Source organism: Grammomys surdaster, unplaced genomic scaffold (assembly GCF_004785775.1).
Source record: "Grammomys surdaster isolate TR1022 unplaced genomic scaffold, NIH_TR_1.0 227, whole genome shotgun sequence".
Taxonomy (NCBI): Eukaryota; Metazoa; Chordata; class Mammalia; order Rodentia; family Muridae; genus Grammomys; species Grammomys surdaster.
The window spans coordinates 654,687-678,322 of record NW_021604672.1 but is presented as its reverse complement, the minus strand read 5'-3'; the positions used below and the strand labels follow the sequence as shown (position 1 = coordinate 678,322).

The 23,636-nt window shown below is 39.9% G+C and overlaps 1 protein-coding gene across 5 annotated transcripts in view; it reads right to left on the bottom strand.

Moving 5' to 3' along the window:
* Window positions 1-23,636, bottom strand: part of Rasgrp3 (RAS guanyl releasing protein 3) — a 94,693-nt gene that overhangs the window by 20,410 nt on the left and 50,647 nt on the right. For 3 of the 5 annotated variants that reach the window (XM_028773426.1, XM_028773424.1, XM_028773428.1), the window contains exons 2-9: window positions 16,895-17,095; window positions 15,433-15,535; window positions 13,381-13,443; window positions 12,762-12,893; window positions 11,308-11,455; window positions 9,838-10,011; window positions 9,305-9,421; window positions 6,649-6,924 (exon numbers count right to left, since the gene is read on the bottom strand). In XM_028773426.1, the coding sequence (XP_028629259.1) occupies window positions 6,649-6,924; window positions 9,305-9,421; window positions 9,838-10,011; window positions 11,308-11,455; window positions 12,762-12,893; window positions 13,381-13,443; window positions 15,433-15,535; window positions 16,895-16,964 (1,083 nt within the window). In that variant the 5' untranslated portion in view covers window positions 16,965-17,095. Of the gene's footprint in view, window positions 1-6,648; window positions 6,925-9,304; window positions 9,422-9,837; window positions 10,012-11,307; window positions 11,456-12,761; window positions 12,894-13,380; window positions 13,444-15,432; window positions 15,536-16,894; window positions 17,096-18,368; window positions 18,388-19,882; window positions 20,016-23,636 lie in introns of those variants that run through there. The other 2 variants (XM_028773425.1, XM_028773427.1) reach the window with 2 other exon arrangements.

The window sequence follows — 23,636 nt, the reverse complement described above, 5'->3', positions numbered from 1 at the left end:
GGAGAGAGAGAGAGAGAGAGAGAGAGAGAGAGAGAGAGAGAGAGAGAGAGAGATTTTTATAATCTGGAGGTACATAGTACAGACCTGATTAAAGAACCATGAAATTAAAGAATAAATTGTCCCAGATCCTATTGTTTTCAGAACACTGTGCAAAGTCTTGGTGATACTCAAGTACAAAAAGTAGCTTTTTGTCCTCAAAAGTCTGGCAGTTAACTTGAACAAACAGAATTAAAACGAACAATAAAAACAAATTGTGTTCCCATCCATGCCTGTTAAGTATGAAATGCGCTACCCCACTCCAAAGGTTACAGGACTTATTCTGGGAAGGAGGTGAGTAAATGCAAATGCAAATGGAGCTACCGATCAAACCTGAACTTGACATTGGTGAACTCTGGAGCGCTGAACAAGGCATGTGTGCTCTAATATTCAAATTCTATGTCTGCACAATGTGAATAACTATACAAGCTTCCACCAAACTAGACTTCAGTGAGGACTATGGAAAGAATACATTCAAAGTACTTCACAAGGACTCAGCAGTCAGGACTGTCTCACGAATGCTATACGATATTGTTATTGGTGTATGCTTATTTATTACTATTATCGTCACACACAGGGACCCCTGGAGACAGAACGATCAGGAGAGACTCAGGAGGTAGTGTGAACAGGAAGGAATGAAAGGAAGAGAAGGCTGACTTTGTTACCTGAACTTCTTTCTTAAGAAGAGTAAAGTTGACATTGCTATAAAATGGTCCCCAAATCTTCCCAGATGTTGAAAATCCTGGTTGCTAAGAATGGACACTGTGTTTACCTTTCTCTAAAGAGTAGTCACACATGTCACAAATGCCGTAGGAACCAGGAAGTTACTCAAAAGAGTGAAATAGGATGCACAAAAAGGGTATTTGATGGACACATTGGGACCTGTGATGGTTACTATTACGCACTCTTTAGGATCTAGAATCACCAAAGAGACAAATCTCTGGGCAGTGGACAGGACATCTGTCCTTTTTGCCTCAGTTTCAGTTTGAGGCCTTGCATGGAGAAGCTTCCGTAAATAATGAAGAGAATGCTAAATGCAGTCTTCCTTTCAAATTCCTTGTTATCAGGAGTCAGCCCCTGCTTTGTTTGACAAGCATGATCCCTCCTCCTGACTTGCCTCTGAGGCTTGTGATATCCAAGTCCCAGGATGACTGGTGCCAGCATCCTCAGATGAAGTAACAGCAACTCCAAGATGTTCAACCAGAAATGCCCTCAAACCTTTACAAAGTCCATGAGATGCTCCTACAAGTATCCTTGTTGGGTATTTTCCCATGACAAATGGGCAAAGACTGACGCATAATTTGGTCTTCTTTAAATGCCTTCTTTCTACTTATCAATGCTGTGATCCTGAGCAAGTGATTAAGCATCTTCATTTCTTACTGATCAGTAATAGCTCTCCACCCAGGACCTTGGTGAAGATTTAAGTGAACTAATGCATATTCATTCCACTGGCTTTGCTTAGAAGCTCACAGATGCAGGTTTGGCACCTAGGCAATGTAGCAGCCACATGTCACGCTGCTTATCTGTGAACAGAAAACTGTCCCCCAGGACCACTGATACCGTATCTGCCCTGCCCCCTCAACCCTGTTTCCTCTCTCAGATCTTGGTGGGGACCTAAGGATTTTCCCTGCCTACCTTCCAGTTTTAAATAATATGACCAAATTTGTCTAACATATTTTGTCCCCGATGGTTTTGGGCAACTTTCTGATTCATTATCTGTTGCATTTACCCTTCAATCCTGTCAGCACAGGTGGCTGTAGCATTAGATTTCATATTAAGATTTGCTTATTAGAAAATAAAACACACTTGACCATCAAATTATTTACTCTCCTCAATTTATCAAATCATCCTCTCCTTTATTTCTCTTCCACCACCTCCTCCTTCTTCCTCCTTCTCTCTCTTCTCTTCATTTTTTTTTCTAAAAACAAGTCTGTAAAAGCATAGGGGCTTTCCAGCTATTTGCATGAGCTCAAAATGATAAAAGTAACTGAAGGAGCTAAAAATACCACGAAAAGAATTTGTCTGTTTTATATATCATGAAACAGAGGCATTAGCCTTGAGAACTCATGTGAACGGGAGTCTCAAAGGGAGATCCTGTCTCCAGATCCACCCTGAAAGGGAGAACAGTCTAAATCCCTACAGCGTGATGCTATGTTTTCCCGCTCTTCACCTAACCTATGTGTTTCAAGGGGACAAAGGACACATGGAGAGAGGGACATGATCTTTTCCTCATAAATTTTATTCTCTAAATAAATAGTGGAAAGAGTTGAAGAAAAATATTGTTTAATTTTGTACTGACACAAAATGAATTATGTTTTTAATACACCCACAGTAGAGAGCAGATGTCCACCCAATGTCAGCCATCACTATTAACTTACATCTTAAAGGTTCTTCAAAGGCCCATATGTTAAAAACTTGTTCAGTGGCTCAGTACTTTTGTGATGTGGCGGGGAATTAAGAGGTGAAGCCCAGAGAGAAGTCTTTAAATCATGAGAGCATGCCTCCAAGGGGACTGTGGGAGCTCAGGCATGCCTCTTCACTTTCCACTTCCCAGCCATGGGATGAGTGATCTTGTTTTGCCACGTGTTACCCCACTGATACGCAGCTTTACCACAGGACCAACGCAACGAAGCCAACTGTTAACAGGCTGAGCCAAAATAAGCCTTTTCTTTCAATAAATTGATTTATGCTGGGTATTTGTTATAGTGACAAATGCTGACTAATTTCTTACCCAAGGGAGAGAGTTCCCAAACCTTGTATCCAGAAGTTTTTCATTTTTAAACTTTGGAGACATTTATAAATCTCACATCCTTCATTTTTGAGAAAGGAAGGGACAGAGGTGGTATGACATTTTCTATCCCCCACCTCCACCTCCACCTCCCAGGATTTATTATAGGACCTATGTGAGAATTTACCAGGGAGAAGGATGTGGAAGGTGTCATGTGAACCAGTGGTCATGGAAAGTTCCAGCATTGGTAGCCAGCCTTATGCACAGAATAGCTGTTTAATAATTGTTTATTAACTTTTAACATTCTTTTGTGACTCAGATAGCTGCAATCATGTGGTTCTAATTCAAACATGTATGTGTTTCATAAATGAACACATAAGTTTCCTCAGGACTCATGTTGAGGACATTACCTTCAACATGACATCAGAAAAACATTAATGTGCCTTTGTGTGTAATAAACCTTGTCCTTGATTGTGGGGAGCAAAGGATGGCCTTAAATGTAAGAAGAAACTGGCTTAGATGTTGTGACTGCTCTGTAAGCCTGTGCTGTCCAGGTTAATCAGTGGGCCATGGCCATTATCACAGAAATATTTCCTTCTTTTCGTGGCTTTGCCATTCTGTATTTCTAGAGTCACAGAAATGTGCAGCTCATATATGACCACAGAAGCATGATGAAAAAGGCATAGTCAGGACTGATTAGCACAGGTGCCACCTGAAGGTCAGGAGTTTTCGCCTAGGATTTTTGCTATCACTCTGGGCTATGCAGGCTTAAATATGATGCTAAGTAGCTTCTAAATTGTCCCTTAGTTCTCCTAAAAACAGAGCTGGGAATACATTGGCATCATTATTTTTTCATTTGTTTTCCCTAACAAATAAAGAATTGCTTCTTAGCTTTTATTTTTTAAATTCAAGTTTCCATTTTTACCACTGAACTTCCATTAGAAATTTTTTTTCAGAACTTTTCTTAATATCTTTTTGATAATGTGGCTTGGTGCATTTAGGTTTTGTGTTTGCTTGCTTGCTTGCTTGCTTGCTTGCTTTCTCGCTCGCTCGCTTGCTCGCTTGCTTGCTTTGGGGTTGAACCAGGGCCTTGGGCATGCTAGGCAGGTACTCTACCATGGAGAGACCTTTCCCTTGCTTTATGCACTTAAAACTCAAACTCAAGACTCAAACTTAATTTCCCTACCTTTTCATTGTCTTTTGGGTGTTTAGACATTGCCCAAATGTAGGCACCTGCCTTATAAAGTTATACTCCTGGGTAAAAGCACAGTCTGAAAGCAGACAGTTGAAACTGAGGACCACACTAGTTCTTCTCTTCAGACATCATCTGTCTGTCCTGTGGTTTGTTGTCTGATTGTGGCTACAACCCTGGGCACTGATTCATGGAAACATATTTACATGGCAAATGATTAATCAATGCAGGTGTTTGAATTATTGTGAGGTGATTCCCCAATGAAGAACGTCTTTGTGTTTATTGTTTAATCACACAAACCCAAGAGATCTGTGTGTTGACCACTTCAACTTCATACTAAGAGTATAGCTAATATTAACATTCTACTTAGAGATGTGTCCTTTGATAATAATTAGTGGGTATGCAGTCTGGGAACCAGGTTCGTATTCCAATGCAGCAGTCTTAGGTGATTTAGGCTGCCAGAGCTTAAGAAGAGTTATTGCCTTCATTTTCTTCCCCCTTCCCCCCACTCCATGGTCATCAAAAGAAAACTATGCAGTTCATCACAGCAGTCAAGTTTCAGATGCTACACACTGTTATGAAGGCAAAGAGGGAAGTTGTACCTTCACTTGTTTAAGCAAGGGTAAGAGAATTTGTTTATGTTCCTTCCTCCTCAGAAAACAAGATATAATGGAAGATGTCTTCTATACACCTGTTGTGTCTAGATACTCTAGACCCGAAGACCATCCAAACAATCTGTCACAAGTGCCAAAATAAATAAATAAATAGATAATCAATCAGAGTGGCAGGTGACGAAAGGATGTCAGACATTTTGTCTGACACCCACACTCACGGCATTCACTTTGTCTCCTGAGTTTAATCTTAACTGTGCCAGGTACTGTGGGAGTGGCTGGGCATGTGCTAAATAAAGCACATGAACAGACGAAATAATGAGTCTAATGCAGAGCAATGCCGTCTACAGTTACAGGGGAAAGCACAGCAGATTCATTACTGCTTTCAAAGAGAACAAAGAATGCTCTAGAAAGATGAAATCTTTAAAAAGCAGAACATGGTGGCCTGTAGGACCGTGAAATGCAGCCTGGTTCCTGGTTGAGCTAAGGCTAGAAACCCCGGTGACCCTAAAGGAACAGCAGACATTTTGCCTGGTTCCGAGACAATAGGCTCCTGACACGAGGCCATAGCCCTCCATATATTTGTGGCCATCAGTCATGTAAGGGCAATGCCCCAAGTCCCTCCACAGGTAGAAGACATGACCATAGGTCGCATAGGCTCAAGCCAGGCCTCCATATTAATGAGGTACCTAAAGGTCTGAAGGGCTTAGCCAATTAATCTTTCCTTCCCAGACACTCCTCCCTGAAAAAGGTATTTAACCTCAGGCCCGCCCTAAGAAGTGGGGTATAGTTTTACTCATCCACTTTCCACCATGCTAATAAATACCTTAAAACCATGGACTGTCTCTTTCATCGGGATCCACTGTGGGGATCCATAAAGAAGGCCTTGGCCTACAGAGCCTCCGTCTAATCTTCCATACCAGGCCTCTCTGTGCCTCCAGCCATGACAACCAAGCCAAGCCAGCCACCTGCGGACAAGCCAAGGACTCCTCCATGAAGGATCCAGCTGGAGCTCTCCTCTTTTTCTCCTCAGCCCCAACTTTGCTGTCAGCTATTCCGTGGCTTCCAGCTGTGCCTGGGTGCCCAAAAGCCTGAGAACCAGTTGGCCCCAGCCTCATCGCAGGCCTGGGGACCCCCAAGCCAGCTCTGGCTGTCCTACACTTCAGACTTCGTTTCCCCCATCCCCAGAGTGGTGTCCTTCGGCTCCTGTAGAACAGTGTGGGGTAAGTGCAGTCCGATGTCCTGCCTCCCTGAGTGGTCAAGCCCTGTGGCAGAGCAGATGTGGGACCCCAATAACCCTTCAGTGGCCCACAGCTAGAATCCTAGCACTTGAGAGACTAAAAGGTCAGGGGCCACAAGTTCAAGTCTAGCCTAAGCTAAGCCACAAAACACAGTCTAAAACAACCACCACCACCAACAAAATTACAACAAAAGAAAACTAAAACAAAAAACAAGGAGTCAGCAAGATGATTCAGCAGATAAAGGAACTCCTTACACAAAAATGACAACCCGAGTTTTAGCCTTCAATCTATATATAGGTGGAAAGTGAAGACAAGCTCTACAAAGTTGTCCTTTCACCTGCACCTTATTTCTGTGGTACACTCAAGTCTCTCCCTGCCTCTCCCTCTTCCTCCTCCCACCATGAACACACATAAACATTATACAAAATAAAAAGTTTTAAATTAAGAATAAAGACGGAGTCTTTGAATTCTCAGTCAAAATAGAAGCAGAGGACCTGGGGGCATAAGGAAGGAGCTGATTAGTTGGCCAAGTTTGCTGAGGGAGAGTAATGGGATAAAGTGGCTCTTAGGGACTAAAAACCTCTAGAAGAGGTACACGTGGGCAGAGACTAGGCTCCTCCTGAAAAAGGAACATGTATTGGCCACGAGGCTACAGTCTCAAGTCATGCTCACTATGGACGTACGTTTCTGTTTGCCTCATCCTTTGAGACTAGACTCCTTATCGTGGACTGACCCCTAAATTACTCTCCTTCTTAAAGTGAATTGTCACAACATATCTTTCTATGGCACTGGAAATACGATGCAGTACTGTTTAGTACATGTTTGGCCCCTGGGACTCACGGTGAGTAGGTTGATCAGATCCATGTTAGGTTCCAAGTGGTGAGAGGCGTTCTGCAGGGAGACCAGTTCACTCAGGGTAACAGAAAGCTGGTGCATTTTCACAACGTTCACTTTGTTCTCTTCCATCCAGTCTGGGAAAATGACATGGACCGCTATCAAGTCTTTCAAGTGCACGCCAAGGATGGGGATCTTGAAGCCATCACAGTCGGCAAAGGCCTTGCGGTAATTGCAGTAATTGCCATTGGAGGAGACCAACTCTGTCATTTCGTTCCAGTTCTGGGAAGAGATGGAAAAGGACAATTTTCAAATGGCAACTTTCTCCCCTGTCCGCTCCCAGATTCTGGAATATGTGGTTTGGAATTCCTCAGCTACAGGGAGGAGTATCAGCTGTACCAGCGTGCAGGAAGCTATCAACCAAGAGAATCAGAAAAATGCACTGGGCCTGGCTCTCACTTGGACAGCCTGCTCCATCTTGCAACAACACAGAAATTATCTTGTATCTCTGCTTGTCTGTGAGCTGCTAAATGGAGTCACATATGCTTAGGATTCTGAGAGTCATGAGAAATTACAGTTCACAAAGGCAAGCATGTAGCATTTTACAGTACTCTCGTGGTTCCAAGAAAGTCACTTGAAGTTTAATCTGGGACAGTGCGAGGTAGGAAAAGCTGCACTGAGCTGGATATTTAGATTTCCCAATAAAAGGGTGAATGTGACTGTGTTGAGTGTGTGTGTGTGTGTGTGTGTGTGTGGGTATTACTTTATGTGTATGAGTGCTCTGTGTGTGTGTATGTGTGTGTGTGTGTGTGTGTGTGTGTACAGCACATGCACATGCCTGCCTGGTCTAGTGCCTGTGGATATTAGAGGAGGCTGTTAGATCCTTGGTACTGGAACTACAGACAGTTGTGAGCCACCATGCAGTTACTGGGAATCAAATCGACATCCTCTGAAAGATCAACAAGAGCTCTTAACAGTTGAGCCATCTCTCCATCCCTCAAATATATAATTTATAAATATACAGTATAAGCCCTAAGCCTTTTATTCTGTACAACTTAAATTTTCTTTTTGCCTTTTATTTGAAATGTAGTATAAAACTTAAGAAAAAATAAAACTTATAGTGAGTCCCATTATACTTGAGGTGAGGGTAGAGCCAGAGGCCAAATAATGGTACTTCTCTGGCTTATTTGCCCTGTGTTTGTATAGATAATCTTGGCTGGTTAGTGAACAACAGCTAGACTTTCTAAAAAAGTCTAGTCTAAAGCTAGACTTTTCCACCCCACACCATCCGCCCTTCCCAATAGCATTCCACATGACTCATGAGCTGTTTCTACCTCCAGCACCTAGGATGGGCTCTGCAGTAAGCTCAAGGGAATTACCACCTATTTTGTTTGTAAACAGTCTAGGAAGAGAGAGGACTAAGCCAATCAATACATTATGTTTCTCAGATAACTGCTATTGGCCCAGGATGGCCATCATATGACTTGAGATGGCCAAAACATATTCAAAGAGGGTCTCTAATTAATGAGGGCAGAGTGAAAATGAGAAGTCTTTCAAGAATAAGAGTAGTTTTTGTCCGGTTGCTCCCCAAAGCCCAATCAAGAGGGAAGGCAGGCTAATAACAGCAAAAAAGGCAAAGAAACAAAAACTAAAAATGAACGAAAGCAGCTACAACCCCCTGATATTCAGAAGGCGAAGCGACTGAGCCAGGCTCTGGTACAGGCACATCTGGAGTTCGCTCTGCCACTGGACTGCCAAGGTTCTCAGACAATAGCTTGCTTTATTATTTAACCAATTTAGATTTTTTTAACGTCTTTAAGGTTAAAGCAGTACACACCCTACTGCCACTACAGCCAAGTGTTAGTATGAGGGAAAATATTTCTTTCTACTCAGCAAATAAAATGTTTATTTGATTTGGTCTGTAAATTAATATAGCAGAGAATACCTATTATATTACTAGTATCAGTGAACTGGCTTTTAAAGGTACATGCCTTTGTTTGTGACAACTCAGTTATGACTCTGAATATTTCTATATAAGACCTCCTGCTTCCCCTTCCTCTGCATCTCCCATGAGCCACAATGTTGCAACTAGCGTAGGCATCCGTGAATTCATTTCAGAGGCTCTGGTATTTATTTTACTCATCTTGTATATTTCACTTTTATCAGAGTGGCGATCACATAGCAAGCACCAAATAAATATTTGGTGACATTTATAATATATTCATCTTCGGTTAGGACATTTTTTTCTTTCTGTATTTATTTATTTATTTATTTATTTATTTATTTATTTGGGCGGGCTAATGCATGGCTCATCATACAGACACCAATCAGAGGATAACTGTGAGGAATAACTTCTTTCCTTCCACAATGTGAGTTCTAGGGATCAGACCCAGGTCACCAGGTTGATAGCAAGCATCCTCACCTACTTAGCCATCTCACCAGCCTGGCCAGAACATTCGTATGGTAACACCACCAGCAGCAATCTGATTGTATATGTAGGCTCGGCCAATAGGGCTATTCCTTCTCTATTTTGTACCTATCTATAACTTGGCATTGGTTTAAGATTAAAAATGTTACCCTCTTATGTAATACTGGCGTATATCAGAGCATGTTTCAGCAATCTAAACTGCCTAATTGGAATTCAGATAAAAATCCATGGTACCTTTGTAACTTCGGAAGAGAGGTGAGAATGGGTGTCTTTGAGTCGGGAAATGGAGCTGTGACTAAGGCCACCAACCACAGCCATCAAGGTGTTAAAATTTTTTAGTTGAAGGAGTTTCTGAAAAAAAAAAAACCAAGCAAACAAACAAAAAAAACCATTAACACCAATACTTGGTAAGGACTTTTTAAAAATTATTTTGAATTTTCCAAGTTACAGGTGAATACAAGCACAGTTTTAATAACAAGAATCTATGGAGGAAACACATATCAGTTTAAGATGATGAAAGTTGAATTCTCTAAAAATACAATACCACTCATTTCACATTAACACAATTAAATGCTTCTAAGCATTGCCTTTTACAAGCGATCTTGCTATGTGAGAGGAATATGGTTTGTTCATTAGATATCTATGCACGGTTTAATATAGTCCGGTACTGACTACTGTTAACATCAATCTCCTCAACAACTTTTCTCAATACAATTAATGAACATACAGAATCCCCAAACCCAGGTCTGATTATGTTGAGGGCAAACCTGTGCTACATTGATGAACTTTGTGATGACTTCTGCCCTTTGTTGAGCACTTGGTTTGCTAAGAACCATCAACTGGACCCACTTAGAGATTCCATTAAATAAAGCAATAGATCTCTCCAATGTCGGGTTATTCTCCAGGCAGCCATGGATGACATAGCTCTGATAATCTGTGAACTGGCAAAGAAAGAATGAAAGATTCTGAGCTATAATGGAGTTTTCACAAAATCAGACATTACACAGTTCGATAAAAGCAGTGAGCTAGCCTTTCCTAACCATGTGGTGATTTCTTCCATTTTTTATTTATAAAGGTTTCTTTCAAGTACAATACCTATGTGCCTCTAATGGGCTATTTTACTACATTTAAAAATTCAAATATAAACACACAAATCACAGTGCTTTAAAGGAGGGAGAAGAAGGAGAGAAATTCAAAGTTATATTCCAGAGAATTCCAAGAGTACTGAACCCTAAGATCCACATAGGCCATTATCCTGGGAAAATTAATGAATCAGACAGGATCAGTATTTCCTACCAAAAATATCTAAGGTTTCCATTTTCAGTTTTACTAGTGACCCCAAAGGACAAACACATTTAAGATACAATGGCACACACTAAGGAACAGGAAATGGATGGAATATAATACTTTACAAAAACAATAAGCTTGTAGTATTTCAAGGGGTAAGGGAGATAAGAAAAAATAAAGTAAGGTTGCTTAAAAAAAAAAAAAAGGAAAGAAGTGTTCTAGTCAAAAATCATCTTGCTTCCTAGCAATGGTGCAATTTATGTCAGGGTCCTTGGAAAGGGATGATTTCACCTGAGCTTACAAGACATGTCAAAGTAACCAGCAGATGGAAACACTATAAAGAAGTAGATCATGACAAAGGGTGGTTTGACAAGACTGTAGCTGAGGAAGGAAGGAGAGCAGAAAGCAAAAGAAATATAGAAGGGGAATGAGGGTCCATCAAGACACGCAGGGAGGAAAGTCTAAGTCAGGACTTCCATCTCTGTGAAAGAGGCCATGTAATGTTGAGATCTCCTCAAAGCCTACAATTCTTAATTCTCAACCTATTTTCATAGTTAGGCATTGTAGAGATACCAAAATAAGTTAACTCACTCCCAAACCTCACCGCCATAAATAAAAGGCCCAGCAAAACTGTTCACTTGGAGGAAGTCACTCAAACTAAATAAACCTAAAATGGTTAAGCCTCTGCTGAATATTTAGAAAAATCATGCTTTAATTCTATGAAAGGAGACATTGAACATATCGGCAGAAATATAGCTCCTGAACCATAAATTAAAGACAGGATAATATTTATATTTGGTTAAAAGGGATTGTTCTTGTGAATTGAGGGCACATTTCCAACAGAGCCCAGTGGCAGAGGCTGCCAACACTTGAGAGTATGAACACATAGCTCTTGGGAAAGTTGGCACATTGCTTGTTACCCTTGGAAGAATAACCGTCAAGTTCCTTACTGAGATCCTTCTAAAAGATTTATGTTCCAGAAAAGTGAGGTGCTCAGCCAATTCAATGGGCTCCAGATGGTCAAATAAGAGACAAGCCTTCCCCTTTTTTGATACTTTTTTCCTCTGTGTGACTCTCCTCATCCAGTCATAGGAAGGACTGTGAAAGAAGAACAAGTCTGGTCAGCGTGCTGAAAATGCATTTCACTAGGTGGAAGATATTAACCTACTGACTAACTCTTGGCCTACTGCCAGGAGCTTGTGTGAAAATACATACCTTGTCCTCCATGTTTGAAGAGAAAACCCACCCACCCTTTGCCAAATGACTTAGAGTTGTTTTGTCTTGGCACGGTAAGCTTGCCCTGATTCATCCTGAATCTCTCTTACTTTGTACTCCTTGTGACCAGGCAAGATCTGAACTATAAAGAGGGTGTCAGGTCTGGCTTATAAATTCAGAAGTTTGTTAGCATATAGAGGGTGATTCAAGGAGCTTGGAAACAACCATGGTTTTGTTCATCACACCTGAGCATTGTATGGATTATCTGAAAACCTCATTATGAAGACAAAGGCCTGTATCTCACTTCCAGAGACACTGATTTACTAGAAATGAATCTGAATGACAGACATTGTAAACAAGCATCCCTGGTGAATTGTGCTTCATTCATTAACAATTAGTCTGGAAGAAACATTCCAAGCAAAGAGAATCCCTAAGGCAAGAAATATGTATATTTGACTACATCTGTAATCCTAGCACTTAAGAAGCCAAGACAGGAAAAATCATCAAAAATTCAAGGACAGCTTGGGCTACATAATAATTTTCAGACCAGCTTGGGATAGAATATACAATTGTAATATGGGCAATCACACCTAGCATCAAAACACTTTCCCTGGCAGAGCTAGCTGATCTGTCTTAAATGAGTCTAGTTACTATTAACTACCTAATGAAATAACTAGTCAGTGATACAACCATGGTCAGCATTTGTGGAACCTCTGGTGAACCTCTGAAGCACTGGGGTAAAGAGCTTCTTAGACTTGAAGAAGAGTATGAATCATAAGGGGATCTTGTTAAGATATAGATTCCAATCCAGAAGGCTTAGGCAGAACCCAAGACTGTTTTCTGATGGACTCCTAGGAGAAATGCGTGTGGTTATCTGAGTAGCTAGGGCATAGGAGACATTGACTAAATTCAGATTCAAGAACAGAGTACTCAGCATCCACTATGTGCCAAATGTTTTCTTGTGCTCTCTTGTATACTTTTAAAACAGAGGTACTGTGCCATTTTACAAACAAACTGCAGCTTGAAGAGATAGATAGTATCTGATATCCCTGTGTTCATTGTAGCCAGGCTGTCTCCAAAGAAGGAGCTTCCATCTAGAACAGTAGTGATTCCTGTCAAGCAGGGTCATTACTCCCCCTTTCCCAAAGCAATGGACCCACAAAGATCAAAAGACTCATGCCACTCTTACACGCTGGATATGTCCATGAGGTTGATGTGTTTTTCATATCCTAGTTGACTAGCTACTTCCCGGAACTCCTCGGTCATGTGAATCAAACCAAGATCCAAATTAAACTCTGCAGGAAATTTCAGAATCCAGTACCTGAAAGGTGTAGAAAGGACTTTTGACAGCTGGAAGGTTTCACTTGGACCACATTTGGTGACTATTTTATAAATTGAATATAATACTGAAACGAGTACCATAGTTCCAAGTTGACAGCTCCTATCCCCAGCAATCCTAATGTGTGTCTTTCTGCTCTTTCAAGAACCAAGATCCTGCAAACCCAAACTTTTCCTGACTTACTACATACATAGCTTAGGGAAGTCCCCTCCCAGTTTACAGTAATATATATGTTGAAGGAGTAGAAAACACTGCATCTACCAGATCTGTGAGCTGGTTTTACTCCCTAAGGCATGAGCCCTTACTTGATCTCTAGTCCATAAGATAAATTTTATGCTACTCACCAACAACAGAGAAGAACTAACAGTTACAAAGACAGGGAGAAGTATTGGCTATTTAGGAAAAACAGGATTTGTTGACAATTCCAGAACCCAAAGCTATGAGAAATTAAATCTATATGTGTATTTACCTCATGAAATAGCAGATCTTCAGTCGGAACTCATCAGAGCTTTCTCCACTGGCATTCCGATACGTAGGGTAGTTAAGAAAATATTTACACGTCTTCTCTTTGTATGTGCCTAGCCTACACTGCTCCAATAATTTACATGAATCCCAGGCAACATTTGAGTTACAGGTTAAGGACCTCTAATCCAAAACCTTGAAATGCAAAATACCCCAAACTCTGAAACTTTTGGAGAGCCAACAGAATCACATGGAAGAAACTCTACTCCTGACTATAATGTGATTCCATAGTCAAAGGTACATTCATTCAAAACAGTGTATTTTTAGACTTGGGTGCCATTTTTATTGACATCTTATGGTGTAAGTACAGCTATTATGAAATTTGTTAAAAAATCCAAGATATGAAATGTTTGGGTTTCAAAATTGTGGATGATGTGAACTCAACCTGGAGATAGTCAAATGGGCATGAAAGTGGGCTGTGAGCATGCCATCACTGAGTAGTCAAATTTGGCTTCTGAATGCTCTGGGATATACTTTTGGTCTGGTGCAAAAGTCATTTGCAAGCTAGTTGTATCTTTCCCGAGTACTTGCCAACCAACAACCACAAGCTGGTTACAAGTACACTGCAAAGTATACATAGTTCAAAATTGATAGTACCGAGAAGCACCATTGTAGCTAAAAAAGATTTTGCATTTAGGATTGGTTTTGTATATAACAAGTACTTTCATCTCACTGCTATTTAAAAGTGTCCTGTTCAAGTATGTTAATATTAGAGCTGTATTATTTGTTCGTAAGTCTATTCACTGGTTCTCTGTTAACAAATATTCCTATTGTAGTGAGGATTAGTGAGCCTGGAGTAGGTAAAGAATTTGCAGAGGAAAATGTCAGTCTTCAACTTTCATATGATCTGAAATTTCCCACACTATGCTTGAAGATGCCCAAATAGCCCTCTGCATTTGTGTTTCATGCATTGGCAAGCTCACTAAGAATGAGTGCTGTTTGCAGATGAACTCAGTGGGCCATGTAAGGCTCAAGTGCTTAACTCCCTCCTCCTCCCCTACATTCTGCCTGGACCAATGGACACAGAGATCGTGCTCACTTCCAAGGCTCTCCATTCAGGGTGAGTGTCTCCTTACCCTCTCTAACATCCCCTTATCCCTTAAGGTTATAGGAAGATGGAAGGAAGACATGTGGAGAGGACAGGCTTGATCCCTGCTTGGCTTATGTAGCCCTGGCAAGCAAGAATGCTTGGGAAGACTTTCTAAGTCCTGGGCTCCTCGCCCTTTCCAGCATGTGCTCTCAGCGATACAGAGCATCCTGGATAGTACAAGGCAGAGACATAAGAACACACTTAGAGATTATACAACACACACAGATCTTAGTAAATAAACCACTTGATATTGTAAGACTGCTTGCATTATCATCCATGCACCTTTTAATCATTTTCAGGACCATATTATTCACAAACATCAGTAAAGAACTGCTCTTTCTACAAAAATGGGATTTTTTTCAACTATGTGAAAATTTAATTTTCAGTCTTGTACAGATTTTTGGTTTGTTTGCTTTTGTCAATAAAGCCAAAACTTATCAGCAATTAACAAATTACAGGGGAAAAACAAAATGTTTCAGCATTAGGATAGTTGAGAACCACTGTTCTAGAATATTCTCTGTGTCTTATCAGTAAGAGGAAATGTAAAAAGTTAGCTAGGTTTTGTTATCATGGAAGGAAAATATTAGGTCCTGAGTCAGTGTATTAAAAATTCTTTCATTACACTATCACCCAAAATGTCAAGGATGAGTTAGGAACTCTCAGCCTACAAGTCCTATTCCATTTCATGTCTTACTGATGTCTTCAAGCACAGCCAAACACCCAGTATTTAGTCAACTATTTGGTCCATCATCCAGATGTCTCATCTAACATCTATATAACCTCAAAACATCTGGATAACTAAATAAGACTTTATTTACCTCAATCTACTTGCTTTAGACAGACACTCTATCTAAATAGAACAGAACTTGATTTGTGACTAAAAACATCACACAGCCGTTGAAAAGATATATGCAGAGGAGTTTTCCTGCCAATTCAGTGGAAGATAAATACCATCGGTGCATCAGTAGCACAATTCTGGGCAAGTAACTGTCATTCAATTCTCCATTGTCATCTGTGGGAAATCAAAGAGGGGTGAAGAGATGCCCAGGTTAATCTTTTCTCCCTTTAATATCACAGTGTCAACAATGTCCCCTAAGCCCCCATTACAGTTTGTAAGATTTATTTTTAACATTTTTAATTATGTGTACAGGAGTGGGTACGTGCACGTGAAGCCAGAGGCATTAGTGGGAGTTGCAGGCAATTGTGGGCCATCAGACATGTTTTCTAGGAACTGAGCTCTGTCATCCTTAAGAGCACCATGCACACTTAACTGCCGAGCCATCTCCCCAGTCCCAAAGTCGACTGTCTTTATTACTTCATACTTTTGTTGTTATTTCCTTGCAGACTAAGGCAGATGAGTGTCACCATTCTTCTGCTTTACAATTGATTAAATTTAGCAAATATAAGTTGAGGACATTCAGGTAAATTTGAATTGAAAGTAAAAAATGATTAAGTTGTCAGAACAAGTATGGCCTTGGAATATTTGAAGCATATCAAAAAAATGTTGATTATCTGAAATTCAAATGTGAGCAATCATCTTGCATTTATTTATTTATTTATTTATTTACTTACTTATTTATTTATGGGAGTGAGGGTAGATCATGTGTGTGTGGAGGTCAGAGAACAGGTTCTGGGAACTGGTTCTCTCCTTCTACTATGTGAGCACTGGAGACCAATCTCAGACCATCAGGGTTGCCTGTGCTAAGAGGTGAGCCACTTTGCTGGCCACAGTCATTTTGTATTTTATCCAATAGCCTTACTCTGGTTTACCTCTGCTTTCTATCAATTAAACAAATTAAACTGTTAAATTGATTAAACAAAGTTATCTTGTGTGATTTCAATGATCAATGATAAAATAGACTAACAGCAAAACAAAGTCTCATAGCTGTGGTAGACGCGGGATATACAAATGAAGATTATAGTATATTGTGCAGCATACACAAACAGAGATACATGAGTCAAAGAAGACAGTCATCAGTGTGGCATGGACTATATTCATGAGACCATACACTGGGAAGTGAGATGGGAGAAGTAAGCACCACTTCTGAAAGTTTATTAGGAATTATTAATATCTAGCATGATAACAGATGGCCTCAAAGAGAATTCCAACGAGAGAAGAAGAAAGAGATAGAAGTAAAAAAATGACAGAAGGAATGTTCCAGAAATGAGTGGTAGTTTGTCTGGAATATGAGCTGTAGCCAGTGAAGAGAAAGAAACACAGGCCAATGATAGAGTAGGTCTGCCCTCAGACATCAAGAGGCAGACACTGAAGCCTATTCCATAAAGAATCTGCATATGAACAGAAGCATATGAATGGAAACAAGTGCCAGCATCAAGAAGCACAAAGGGACCAAAGAGGAAAGGTTCATACCAAACATCTCAATGCATGTGCTGAGAAGTTCATCTAGTGTCGCTGCTTTCCCGAGGCCGTTGGACCCCATGGTTCTTTAGCCGTTGTCAAAAATCTGGAGACATTTCCAGCAGCAGACAGATTATCTCCATATCTGTATGAGCCGGTGGTCCTCACCCTTTGATAGTCTATGTTCCTTCCTAATTATACTTCAAGAACGCTCTAAAAGAACAAGAAGAAAAGATCTGACTTAGACCACATCAAGGAACTGCTTTTCTATCTTTCCCCACCCAATAGACTGTATTTTCTACAAGAAAAGTATCAAGTTGACAGATGATCTTAATGTCCAGGAGAATAAAATACCCGGATGGAGTGTTCCTTAAAATGCACTGTGATCTGAGACCACAGAGGCTCCATCTTAAATGGCATTCCTTTCTGCAGCTAAACAATTTTTAAAATAATATCTTACACATTCTTCATATTCTTACATAATAAGGCATTCAGGAATACCACACCCTTTACTTAGTTTAATGACATTGCAGATATATTTAGGGACATACAATTTTAAATACAACTAGAGTTATGAGCATCATCCTCATTGATCATGTAAATGTTCAACACCTATATGCAAAAATTCAAAATCTTTCCTAAACTTGCTAATAGTAACGTTATTACTATGAGTAGTTGCCTTAGTTACTGTTTTATTGCTGTTAAGAGATACTATGACTAAAGTAACTTATAAAAGAAAACATTCCTTGAGGCTCATGGTTCCAGAGGGTCTGTCATGGCGAGGAGCACGGCGGCAGTCATGTATGCTGCTGGAGCAGTAGCTAAGACCACATCCTGATCCACAATTATAGGTGGCAAGATAGGTAACCGGGAACGGTGTGACCTTTTGGAAATTCAAATCCCACCCCCAGTGACACACCTTCTCCAATTAGGCCACACTTCCTAATCATTCCCAAACAGTTCCACCAACTGGCGACCAAGCATTCAAACATAAGAGCCCATGGGGCCATTCACCTTCAAACCACCACAACAGTAAAAAGCATTATTGTTTATTGAACAACCTCCTGAGGCAGTAAGTACAGAAGCTTTAATCTTACCCAGCTTTATTGACTAGATCTTCATACTGAAGCTGTGAGGCACCAACTATTATTCTCTATTTATATAAATAAGCTTATGGGATTCATAGAGACTCAACAATTTAATCTGAACTACCACATCTTTCCTAGGAGCAAGGTCCTCACAATAAAGTAAAACTTACTTCTGGGCTCCCTTTTTCTCATATGACTCCCCTGGATATGAATGACATGAGCTGTCACCACACCATTTCCTAATCTAGTATGAAGGGCATTATTCTTTCACACCATCTCAGAAAGAAGGACAATTATCAGTCATAGAAGTAAGAGAATGTCATGGGGCAAATGGGGTCTGAAACATCTTAGAGTTGGTTATGGAATGTGTCCCTGTTGGAGAGACAGAACCACCTTACTTCATAGAGCCGGTGTCTGATGCCAGTTCATCCATCACAGGACCTTGAGAAACACAGACCACCATGCTGTAAAGCATTATCCACTTTGGACAGTGGGGTGCATAAATGAGGTCATTGGGGACTCTTCTGGTGATCTGTTTGACCTAATGCTTATTTCCTTCTCAAATTTGTTTATGGAACTGGTGATCACTGGACATCAGACGTTTCATTAGGCAAAAAAGCTACCAAGATGAATGAAGAAACCATTCTCTCCTCATCTTCGGCAGGCTCATAGTCAGCTGTAGAAAGCACAGGAGAAAAATGACTAATGGCCATATGCATAACTGCATTCATTCACTGACATCACCACAGGATGACATTTGGGTGAGTCTGTTCATTGGACATTGAATTCTAGATGGAAAAAAAAAGAGGGGAGGGTGTTTCAGGTTTCTTGTCAATTCGTTCTATACAGACATGTCTTTGTGCCTAGGATATCAGTCTCAGAAGATAAAAAGAATGGCTTTACTGAAAGCAACAGGAAGGGGATTCATAAAGCTATGTGCAGATAACTTTCATACACCCTGTAACAAACCTTCCCAGACCACCCCACTTAAAAAAAAAAAAACACTTCTCCCACATGCCACCTCCAACTCAGCACACCTTAACTCTCTTCCTGAATTTATCTTTGTTTGAATGCCGGAGGCAATAACTCTCCATAGACTCCACCGCCACCAAACTTACCAATTTATGGATGGATTTATGAATGAATAAAATAAAAATTATCCTAAGTTTGTCTGAATATATGCAAATTTGTGTGAGAATTAGAGACTGCACAAATACTTAAGACATTTTGGGTTTTTTTTTTCTTTTTCCATTTGATTCACTAATTTGGCTTAGCTTTAGAAAATCCTGCCAGCCTTTTATATTTAACAGGGTCTACCCATAGTCATCAGAAGAATTCCATACCAATTCTAGGACAAGACTTCCCCGATTTTTCTCTAATGTAAGCTCCATTAGTAAGTTTAAAGGTAAGACTGAAGAATTAGCTGGAAATAGTGATATATGACTGCAAGCCCAAAATGATTCTTGAGTTGCCTGAGAAGTGTTAAGTTCCCCACAAGTTCTTAGAAATAACCTGTAAAAGATCAGTCACTGGTTTTGGAGCTGTGAACAGTGAAGTATCTGGTATGTAATGGGCCAAGTGGACTGGGCTATTGGGTTACCATCTGTTTCTGCAATCACTAAGCCTGTCTGTGTCTTCGCTTATCCTTTGTCTCCTGCATGTTTACCTGCGATCACATTTCATTCATGTGGGCCTTATTGTGTCTACAAATGCCTTTTCCAAAGCAAAGATTCTGCCATGTAAAAACAATGGTATTTATGTTTTAAAATGGACAGTGAGGAAAGATGTCACCTATAATCTTATGCAAAAATATGGCTCTCACTAATGTCATGGTATGTTTCTTTTGTTTTGCTGGGCATGTTTGAGGTTGTTTCTTATGTGACTGTAATTGATTATTTTAAAAAGCACTTACAATCTATTTTCATACAGATAGAGTTCCAGGTCTGAAAAGATGCCAAGGGCAGTTGTCAACCCTGGGAAGGACATGGGAGAAGCAAACTGAAGAATTGGTTCATTCAACTCAAATGATAAGGGCTCTGGAAAACCTGAAGACAACAGCAGAAAAGAAACTAAAGTTAGTAAATGGAACCCTAAAGAATCTATCTGGGGCTGAAGAACCCACATGGTAGTCCCTAAGTTCTGTGTAGTATTGGAAATTTGGTGTGAAGATCAATCTTAAAATCAAATAAGAGGGGAATATATTCAAAATAATGATTTGGTGGCATGGTTTCTTTAGTCAATTGACAGAGAAAAGGCCCAGATGGTAAAAGTGTTTTCTGTGAAATGCTGGTGACCTAGGCTCAACCCTCTAGATCGAGGTAAAAATTGAGAGAGAGAACTGGCTCCACAAAATTGTTCTTTGATCTCCACACAAATACCAAAGCATGTGGTCACCCACACCCCAGATAAATAATAAATAGAATTTAATAGAAAAAAAACTTGCCTTAAAACAACTCTTGTTCTTTTTTTTAAAGTTCTATGAACATAATTTAAAATTCTACTTCAGTTTTATATTTATCTCTAGGAAGTATTCATATAAGAATGTCCAAGAATTAACCCAAATGTTCATAAATTTTCAAGCACTTTGGTGTCTAAAAGGCAACAAGAACATGGGAAAATACTTAGTAGCCATTTACAACCATTCAAGCAAGAGATGATGCTGTTTTAACTAGAGGAAGGACAAAAAAAGGCAATTGCAGAATGTACATTGAAAATAGACCCAGTAAGATGGATCTATTGATCATGGCGAGTTTACAGAATTTAAGAGAATGCCAGCATTTCTACCTAGATATTGGGCCAGGTTATAATGCCAGTCCCAAAGCTTGAGGAACTTTCGTTGAGTTCATTTCTCAATGAATAGGAAAGTTCCTTGAGAGAAATGGTGCGTTCATTTTGGCCATGTTGAGTTAGTGATGCCTGCAACACTCAAAGAACTTTAAGCTGTAACTGAATAACTCTCAGAGACTCCAAGTTGAGACTTGAAAACGATTAGGTGCTAAAAGTCAGCAGAGGGAGGAGTTGAAAGTGCAAGCCAGTAAGAAGTTAATTCACATAATGCTCCTAGCAGGACAGGGATGATGGATGACAGGCATTAGTGGACAGATTGGCCTTAGGGAAATGAAGGCTACCTCTTTTGGTGCAGCATCGGGGGCTGGAGGGGAGAGGAATAGGAGGTAGATAGATTTTTCATTTTGATGGCTAGATATTAAGGGAGCTCTTGCATGGCTATGGTAGCTACAGGTCTGAGATTTATCAACAAAATACTTGAGACACTAAGAAGACATCAAAACTCCCACCCACAGCAGAAACTTGATGTTTGGGATGACATTCAGTATTCTTTGTCCTTTATGCTATCATTGTAGCTTCTACTTGTGTGGTATCTCTGAAATTATTTTGAACTTTCTGGAACAACTTAATATGACATTCTCTTCTTTATGAAATGTTCTGGCTTCCTGTTGCTCTGGTATGGTCTTTCTGCAAGTTTGACCCACAGACAGACGGCAGGGTTGCCACAGGTCCTAGCTAACATTTCATCTCTCTTTGCCTGACTGGGTGGTGAGGACATTAAGTCACCAAGGGAAATCAATAGAGATAATAATAGAGATATTATTTCTCTCTTACCATGTGAACTGATTCAGGTTATTTCATCTGGCAACTACAATCTTAGTTACCCTCACCATGATCACCATCTTCCCAACCAGGCTTCCTACATCCCTGGCTGGCTACCATTAACCCTCCAGTGACTTCATTACCTGTTGTTTTTAAAAAGATTTAAAAATAAATAAATAAAAACTTCAAATTGGCACTGCCATTCTCTTCCCAGCTCACACTTTCTTGTTAGATTTTAGATTTGTCTTTAGCTTTTTCAACATTGGTCTTGTGACTTTAGCTTTCCATGCCAGTGCTTTCAAGTCCATCCCCCGGTTCTTTGGCTTTCTCCTTCTACCCTGTTTCCTCCTATCAGTCACTCTTCCCAGCATGCTCATCGGTTTTGATCTCATCTCTGTCAAAGCAGGTTGGGTCACAGACCTACTGGAATAGTTTGAACATAAAGAATTGGCCCATGTGATTACAGCCAAGGCAAATCATTGCACGTGGGTCACAATAGATGGTATGAAGAATAAAATCCCCATACTTATGGCTGCCAAAGCTTTAGTCCACAGGTCATTTAACAATGACAACAGGATTACCCATAGAAAATAGTGTATTCTCCAACTCTAAAACTATTTTCTATTCTTGCCAATGCTAATTTAATAACATTTTTCCTGGGTCTTAAGCCATGTGCTATATGTTCATTTATCATTTCCTTCTAAAATATTTTACTAAATTAATAGGACATTAACTAATATTCATAGGATATTTTGTCCTAAATTAAAAAAAAAATCAAAGCAATAATAACTTGTAGAAATACCACTTATTGCTGGCAATATATCATGAAAGTTGCAATGCTGGTGCGTGTGTGTATATATATATATATATACATATACATATATATATATATATGTATATGTATATATATATATGTATATATATATATATATTATATCTACTTTAATAAAATCCAAAAAGCTAAGGATTACTCTCTTTACTGCATAAATAAGAATGTAGTGGCCTAAAGAGGCTGAACGGATTGTCCAATAGCATATTACTCTTAATTTCCAAAATACAGGTCTAATTCCAAAATTTACAATCCCCCCTGAATGATTTGTAAACTTTTTAGCCTGTTGAATCCATTTTTGGCATTGAGTAAAACAGGTGCTCCCTGTGCTGACTCCTAAGCATGTATCACTGGCTATATTGTCTATAGATGAATAAGCTTCATTGTTACAGCAGGCCTGGCAATCCAGGGGAATGCTGGTACCAAGTACCAAACAGGAGCAGCTCAAGCTCATCTCACTCACAAGACTGTGCTGCATTTGGGGCAGGGATGGGGATAACAATAAAATAGCAAAGTTCAGCTGTGTGTTTTTTCTTAGCTGCTGGCATTTTAACACTAGTAGTCAAACTACCGTATTTAGTACTAGCTCATGCAAGTTGAATTAGAAAGTCCAGGGGAAGCTCTAGCAATAAACCATAAAACACCAAAGTCCAACTATAGGGTACTTTCCTAGCATTTAGAAGGAGCTAAGCATGAAACAAAGCCATGGACACGTCTGCAGAGACTTGTGGGTTGATGATATCCAAATAGATGCATGTATCCACACCCAAGGACTATGTCTTAACATGACAATCCCATAACCCAACTGAAAATAACATTCAAAAATGAGGCTAGCAGCTAGAAAATGTTTTACCCCAGAAATTAAGATTTGGGACTTTAGAAAAAATATATATGAAGAAAACTATGTATATCATACATACATATCATATATACATATCATATATATCATATACACATACATAATATATGCATACATAATATATACATATATAATCAGTGGTTTCATCTCAACATGCCAATCCTGATGATCTTCACAGTAATTCTGTTGGTGGCCCTAACACTCTAGAAGGACCTGGTATCAAGTCACTTGAAAGAGTTGTCATATTCCTGCATTCCTTTGAGTGTTCCACTTATTTCAGAGGGAATTTGATGATGGTAGTGGTGAAGGAAGAGGAAGAGGCAGGAGGAGGAGGAGGAGGAGGAGGAGGAGGAGGAGGAGGAGGAGGAG